An 8,495-nucleotide genomic window follows, 5' to 3' on the forward strand; every position below is an offset into this window, starting at 1 on the left:
GACAGCACCGTCATACCAGAAAACTTGGGTTTTTCACGGCACGCATTAACACGGCCGTAGAGGTTGTGGACTTGGATTCAATGTGTGGATTTTGTTACAGAACGATGCATTTTCATCCACCCTACCCATTAATATTCTCGTTTGTCCACAAGCAGTGCCACGCCTATCTCCAATTAGTGATTTTTCATGTTTCATAAAATAAAAATCTCTTCCGTAGGTTTCTGTCATTCTTAAGGGAAAATATCAAACTCCCACCTTATACTTTATACCTGAAAGATATCAACGCATATAGGTCTTTCGAGGGTGGTAGTTTCATTTCGTTCGGACTTACAGTTCAGAAGTTCTGGTGCTCCAAAGTTATTATTGCGCGACTTTCCGGACACCCTATAGTATATCTACTTACATATTCCAACCGTCAAAAACACTACGAAATCTCATTTTCATCTGTTCAGTAACTAGAAATGAAAGCAATAATTGTTGTTCTAAAACATATTCATAGTTTCCCCACATAACGATCCACAACATATGCACATTCAATGAACGAATTAAAGCAAAAAGCTACTTGAGTCAGGCAAATAAACATAATCAAAACATGTTCTCTCTGATCCCATTAGAATGATAGTTTCATAACATTCTCCCATTTCCTTGTAGATATTGGACAATGCTAAAATTGTACTATTTCTCATATTCGAAGTGAGGCTGTGGCTATATGTATATACGTTTTTCTCTCTCCTGTTAATTCCGAGAATGTATCCTCAATCAGTGTTGCCAACAGGTGCCTCAAAAGAGTAGTTAAATGATACACAGGATCAAGATAAAAATGTCTAAACTTGCGTAAAATTATAGTTAATGGGAATTAAGAATAAAGTAGGAAAATAACTTTCTAACTTTATTGTCCTAACTTAAAATATATAGTAATATTCTCAATGAAACCGCTCTCACAGGTGGTCTATTGGCTAGCGTGTGCGTCTTTGGTGCACATCGTCACGGGTATGATTCACAGTCGGAAAGTAGTAAAAGTCTACTTTTACAATCATTCATGTTCATTAATCATCCGTCTCCTTTGGTTCTCTCTCTGGTACGTCTGATATACCTTGCAATAGACATTTCCTACGCAGGCATTTCTGCATTTCAAAGTATGATACTTTTTTTTCCTTTCCGAATGATCCTACTGTATAAATGTGTATTGAATACTGAAAGTTTATGCAAGCGGGACTAAATGCTGGATCACTTGTCCACGATAATTTGTTCGTTATAAATTACAACTGCTTTCATTTTTAAGGGAATGGACGGTTCCGGAAGTATAGCACATCCATGCAGCACCAGAATGTTAATTTGGCTCTGGTAACATGTCCACTGAAGTATTTAAAAAATACCTAGCTTAATTTCGTTTTAATTCATATTTTTTTAAATAGAAATTTTTGTCTGGAAAACTGATTAAATAAGTGGTAAGTACAAATGCCTGGTAATAAGAAAATATAGATGTAAAACAAGTGTAACAAGTACACATGTGAAAAAGTTTGGTTTGTAAGCGGTGATATTGTCTTAATATTGAAACTGGAGCTTGTAGTAAATTTTTACTACTTCCGGTTTTAGTACAGAAAATAGAGGTGGAGACAAAAAATATATTCTTGGAAGTTTAACTAATGGCAGAAAACCTCTTCTCGCTATCTATACATCGTTATAACTCTAGCGATCAACGTTAAAGCCGGAAGTGGTTGATTTCTCCTACTTCTTGTTTTAGAAAGAAGGTTAGAATGAAGATGGAACATATCCATGGGACGCTTAAGTGATTTTCTGGAAACTGTTTTTGCTCTCTATTATTTTTTCACTCTATAGCGATCAACGTAGAAACCAGAAGTATTGCAGATTTCAGATGAGAAACGACATGGTCTTGAGTTGACTTCACACGGCGTCCAATTGGCATGAGCGGTGTTGACAGTTTGCGACAAGCAGATCTGCACGCTGTCTTCTCGCGCTACTGCGAATCTTGACAATATCACCGACGCTACTTAGAAATATTGTACTAGCACATTAACTGCTCACTTTACCAAGTAGAGAAAAGAATTACGAACAAATACGTGGAAACTACATCTTTCTATGTCAACTGGTTGTCATGATAGACGCTTTGAAAGGTTTCCATATAAAACAACTAGTAAAACGAGCGTTGAGTCCCGCGTCTAATTTCCAGTGGATTTTGTTTCGATTTGCAAATAGAACTCACAACTTTTATTAGAGGATAATCAGGGGTGTAGCCAGCAGGTTGTTCTAGGAGAACATTACTTTCAGGGGGAGGCAAGCTTTTTACATATTAAAAGCAGAACAAATTACCTCTTTCACAACATGAAAGCATTTTAACTCGCCATACATACATACATACTATGCGCATATTATATTTTCACAATGCTTCCTTATCAAAAGACGGATCTTGACAGTACTGAAGTTAACCGGAGTGTAAAAGATGAATCAATAAGCTATTCATAAGAAAATAAATGCTGTTTATAGTAGTCTGTTTATCTGACTTTGTGTTTATGTAGGTTAAAATACTAAAGGGAAAAAAACTCGAAAAAATATTAACTCCGATTTTATTATGCAATAATATAGTAGAGAGTTCACAGTGCACCCAGTTAGGGAAATGAGAATATAAAGCATATGATAAATTTTTGTTGCTTCAATTAATATAGAAACCGTATTGATGATGATTGACTTTTTAAAAAATTTTCATATTTTATTATAAAGTCCTTCATTTGCATTAACTTTTAAATAAGTTTATTAAACATATACCAGACGAGCCTCATTTTGGAGCTGGAAATAGTTCGGAAAGACAGAGCCCCCTTTTCCCCCGTGGCTACATACCTTTGCAATCTGATTCATATACTGCATATACGCCTAACATCGTAAGAATAAAGCATGGGAAGTTTGTAATTTGTTTTGAAATTTACTTCAAGATAGACCCTTTCTTATTCGACAGAAGGAACGCAGTATGTTTTCTGTTTCTTTTCTTCTTTCACGTTCCACTGCCTTATTATGTGCGACTTTTAACACCCTCTTTTCTCCTCTATAAGGGAATCAAAAGCATCAGGCGTCTGAATGGTGTCATAAATTATCGTAACCCAAAACAAACTCGGGCATATCGAGTTGCTTAGGAATCATATGGATTACTTTCGTGGCACCTACACCAAGCACAAGCTTGCTACTTGTTATGAAAACGGAGAAGGAATCAAAGAGGCTAGTTGTGTAGGAACTAACTTAAGAGAATTCATCAGTGTCTCGTTGCTTTCTTTCGTGGTAGTTCGTTTATTCTCCAAAATTGTAGTTGACAATGTCTTTAAGCAAACCGAGTAGCAAAAGTTTTATTTTCTGTCTTCCTTTTCTTCTTTTTCTTTCAAGTGCTACGAAGTCAAGCTCGAAGAATTATTTTTTGTGTTTACAGTTTTTGGAACCCATAAAAATAAATTTACAAGACTCAGATTCAGACAAAGACGAAATATTAACTGACATAGATGATAGTGGAAGTAGTGTTGAAGACAAGTGTTTAGCATTTCCACTGGAAAAGTTAACATGTAAGTAATTTAGTTGCTATATATACTTCTAGGATGCACAGTCAAAATTCTTGAGTTTGCTGGAATAGTACATTTACATTGTGAATAATGTTGTCAATGTATGTGTCATAATCTCAACTGGAGGAAGAGCGAGAAGGGAATAGGGAGTCCGAAATCCGGCAACACCGCGCGGAATATCGTGCTCCATTGGCCACTGCCCGTGATGCTTTACATCTGAAACACACAGTAGTTAATTTCTGCTACTTCAGGTTTTAGAAAGGTTAGGATAAAGATGGAATATGCCCTCATAAAAACGCTTAATTGAACACAGAAAACCGTTTCTGCTGTCTATTCCCATTGTTACTCTATAACGATCAACGATAAAACCGGAAGTGGTTAATTTCTGCTACTTCCGGTTGTAGAAAGAAGATTAGAATGAAGAAGATTAGTGTATCCTTAGGACACTTAATTGATCACACAAAATCGTTTCTGCTGTCTATCATTTTCACTCTATAATGATCAACGTTGTAGCTTGAAGTGACTTATTCCTGTCTCTTGTGGTTAGGATAGAAGTTAGAATTCTTAGGATATTAAATCGATTCAATTAAAAAAAAACTTTCTCGCTAGCATTTATTGTTCTTCCTTTATGTGGATCAAAATTGAAACCGGAATTGATAGTGGATCTTTATCACTTCCGTTTTCAGTAGAGTTAAAGATGGAACATAATGTATTCTTTGGACGCTTAATCGATTGTGCAAAACCGTTTCTCTGTATTATCGTTCTTGTGCTATAGTCATCAACGTACAAACCGAAAATTGTTGATTTGTACTACATCACTTCTTTCAACGAACTTGATTTCTAACTTTTAGCCCTCTGCATCCTGACCAAGACTGATAGTGATATGTCAAATGGTTCTTGAGATTTTAGTGTTCTAGATGGACGGACGGACGGACGAATTTAGAGTAAATATATAAAAGAGTTTTGATAAACCAGACGCTAATTAATCAAAGTTATAGCTAGCATCTAAACTGCATATCTTTCTATCTCATAAACACATGAAACTGCCAAAACTTTGACATAAAATGCCTTAATTTGCAACACTGAGCCTCATTTGGCTAAATCACGTACCGGTATATGCATGCTGAAAAAATGGAGCAAGTATCATGGGAACGGCACCTCTCATGCTTCCTTCTCCCCAATGTTATTATGGTTCTCACTTTTTGTTATTTATGTTCTAGTTGGGAGGAGAACTGGTAATTCTGATGATGCACCTTCCGAATATAATTACATTAAAGACATGCATAAACACGTGCGGTCAACATAGAATTGGCTGTAGCCGCAGCTTGGTAGTTATGGTCGATCTTTTTTTTAAACACATGCACGAACACAAAGCATATATATATATATCAGGATTGTTCCCAAGTTAGTTTGCCCTTGTTCAGGGGAAAAAGTTAAACATTTTCGCACTATTTATACTCGAAATGGGAGAAAAACATAGTTCATTTTTCTTGAGCTTACATGCAATGCATTTTTATATTAATATGGTTATTTGAAAATCTCTTTTTCCACAAACATGTGTGAATGATAATAATAATAATAATAATAATAATAATAATTCATTCTATGCGCTTTGTGCATATTGCAAGTTTTTTTTTTATTATTTTAATACTATATGATACATTGAAGGTAATAATGGCGAATTTAACGAAAGTTACGTACAATCTGAACGCGTATATTTGAGGTACTCGAGTACTAATACAAAACTACTCTGTAGCAGCTAGTTTCCGTGTCCACAGTATATGCATAGCTTGTGCAAGTTGTTTTATTTCCCTTAGTAAATGCAATTTGAAAATAAATGGGCGATTATTTTATTTAGAGTGAATTTTCATAAAACAAGCGTTTGTTCATTTCTCCCCCTTTTTGTTTTAATTTGGAACGCCTCATATGTAATTCTGATTTTTGAAAAGTACTAAGTTTTCAGAAAAAAGTCAATTTGTAAATAAAATATACGATTTGTCTGATTACCTTTATAATTACTTTTCGTATGTAGGCCTCTTTGTATTACTAGCAACTACACACATCGGAAACCTACGTCCATACAGCGAGGGGTCCCTGGATCGATGCCAGTTCACGCCAAATAAGATTTGTTGTGTACAAATACCGTGTGCGTGTTTTTTTAGGTCTCTCGTTTCCTCCCATTTTCTTCATTCTACCATTTCTTTCGTTTCTCATCATCACCGTCTTCCTTAGCCTCGGTCATAATCGTGGGACATTAAATATTTCATTTTCCTATGCTCATACACAGAGGCGGCCTTAGTAGTATGCGGGGCCCCGGGCGGGGGGGTTCGGTAGGCGAAGCTCCCCCCCCCCCCCGAAGCCAGAAAACATAGGTGAAATTTTTGAGTGGGTAAGGGGTTCTTATGGCATGGGGGTCGATATAACTTACGACATTAATGATTCGGAAACATTTTGCATGCATGCAAGATCAACAAACTAGAACACATAATAAAACTATCACTGACTTACGAAGCCGCTGCTTTGACGGCCACAGACGGAAGTTCACTTTTCTGGCTTTTCGCTGTGCAAAATCGTTGATAAGGTCCTCGTAGTCCATTGTTGAGGCAAATTCCTTTTCGATGGACAAAATAGCTAAACCGCACAATCTGCTTTGCGACATTCTTGATCGTAGATAGTTTTTGATAAGTTTCAACTTCGAAAAGCTTCTTTCCGCGCTGGAAACTGTCACAGGAATTGTCAACATAATTCTGTATGCAATAACGATGTTGGGAAATGAATGTCGAATGGGCCAAACGTACTGAAGACACTCTTGGGCGGCATTGATGTTATCAGGAAGCATTTCTCAAAAAATCTTCAAGTCTGCGCACAAATCAATTCCGTCCAAATCGCGTGAATCTTCTGCGCGTAACATGTCCAAATCCATGCAGCACTTTAACAAATAATCGTCGTTCAATGACCGCAAACCCTTCAAGTTGTATAGAAATCCAAAGATTGAAGCATACTCTTCCAGTTGTTTGAATCTTTTTTCCATTGAGGTAAGTGCTTGATCCACTATCCATAAGAAATATCCTGTTCTGAAGGACTCCTCTGGCGAAGATGTTTCTTCGTCGTTACCCTCATAATCGAATTGTTTTCTCTTGCATCTGACTCTTCGTTCCTTGAATTTCTGAGCTACGTTCATTTCGGACGCAATTTCCTTTGCTGCGATCATAGCATCGGAGAATCCGGTTTCCCGGTACTTTCTCAAGAAAGTAACAAGGCCTTTGATTTGCTGTATTGCCACATCGAGCTGCATGTCAGTTGATTGCAAAGTTTTGCTGACAGCATTCACAGCAAATAAAATGTCATACCATATGATTAAGCTCAGAATAAACTCGAAGCTTTCGAGCTTATAATTTGCAAGACATTTTGCTTTACTTTTTACTAGCGGATCATTGGCGATATCTGCGACAGTCAACAGTGCCTCTCTGACTTCTTTCGCAGCGCTTTCACACTTTCCAGGCGGCACTCCAACCGCGTTTCTGAAAGTGAATTTGTAGTCATGAAAGGCACGGTTTCTTCCAAAATTTTCCACCTTTCAGCCGAGGCAGCAAAGCATTTATATATTCTCTGTATGAAACAAAAAAACGACACTGCTTGGGAGTTGCATTTAGCCATGTCTCCAAAAACAAGGTTCAAATTATGGCAGCCACACGGAGTGTAAAATGCTCGACTGTTCATGCGAAGAATGTGCGCTTGAACTCCTTGGTGTTTTCCATTCATGTTCGCACCATTGTCGTACCCCTGGCCACGACAATCGGCGATGTCCAGACCGAGGTTCGCCAGTGTGGCAAGAAGAGCTTCAGACAACCCCTTTCCTGTTGCGTTGTCCACATCCAGAAATTCGATGAAGTGTTCCACCACCTTCACTTCCGGATCTGATACGTCCACAAAACGCAATATTAGTTACATCTGCTCTTTGTGGCCAACATCAGGCGTGCAGTCAAGGATGACGGCAAAATATTTAGCAAGTTTCACTTTATCAATAATTTTCCCCTTTACTTCTGACGCCATCAGGTCGATAAGCTAGTTTTGGATCCTATGCCCGAGGTAATGGTCGTGAGCCTCGTCGTTCTTAATTTGGCGGAGATGTTCTTGCATAGCTGGATCGAATTTGGCCAGCATCTCAACTAAGCCTAAAAACTGACCATTGTTCGGCGCATAAAGTTTCTCCGTTCTCCCACGAAATGCGCTGTTGTTTTCGGCAAGGTACAGTACAATCGCTAGAATTCTTGTTAACACTGCGCGCCAATGCAACTTTTCTTTTCTAATTCGTTCTAGCATCATGTTATCTATTGCGTTACCATTGGACATTCTCCGAGCTGATTCCAACCACGCTGTCATGCACTTAACGTGATTTACAGAAACTTCGTGGTGCTGAAGTTTATCGTCAAGATGCTTCCAGTCGCAGCAGCCTTCGTTTGCTAACTGGCCGCTAGTAGCTGTCGTGCCAAACAACTTACAAGGAAAGCAAAATATTCTGTCTCTGATCTTCGAATAACTTAGCCATCGCCTATCCACTGTTTTTCCGTTCGGCATCCTCCGTGTAAAGAAATTGTTCGAAAAATGTCTGTTACCTTCGTCCTTTGGGTATTCACAGTCACTTAGCCTGATTGGACCCTTCTCCACTAACATGTCACGCACTTCACTGTTAATATGTTTCCAATTACCTGGATCGTATATGTCCTAGAACAGTGTGCTCGTCGTTTGAAGAGTGTCAGAAGCATGCAGAGGAATGGTCGCGCTTTCACAGGAGAGGTCACTTTCTGGGTCTGTTGCAATAACGTTGTCCCCAGAGAATTGCACCAAGTTTTCATTGTTACTTGTGGGAAAACAGGGCGTAGAAACAGTTTTGTTGCCGGCTAGTTTATTTTCTTCGTCGGACGCAAAACTTGG

At 38.1% G+C, this 8,495-nt stretch overlaps 2 protein-coding genes across 2 annotated transcripts; both read right to left on the reverse strand.

The window, feature by feature from the left end:
* Window positions 1–6,402: 6,402 nt before the first annotated feature.
* On the reverse strand, window positions 6,403–6,855 carry LOC145683009 (uncharacterized). The gene has a single exon (XM_081754364.1). The coding sequence runs from the start codon at window positions 6,853–6,855 to the stop codon at window positions 6,403–6,405; it is 453 nt and encodes a 150-aa protein (XP_081610490.1).
* A 770-nt stretch (window positions 6,856–7,625) lies between these two features.
* Window positions 7,626–8,234, reverse strand: LOC145683010 (zinc finger MYM-type protein 5-like). The gene has a single exon (XM_081754365.1). The coding sequence runs from the start codon at window positions 8,232–8,234 to the stop codon at window positions 7,626–7,628; it is 609 nt and encodes a 202-aa protein (XP_081610491.1).
* Window positions 8,235–8,495: the final 261 nt, after the last annotated feature.

Source organism: Thermobia domestica, chromosome 4, assembly GCF_964235325.1.
Source record: "Thermobia domestica chromosome 4, izTheDome1.hap1.1, whole genome shotgun sequence".
In the NCBI taxonomy this organism is placed as follows: domain Eukaryota; kingdom Metazoa; phylum Arthropoda; class Insecta; order Zygentoma; family Lepismatidae; genus Thermobia; species Thermobia domestica.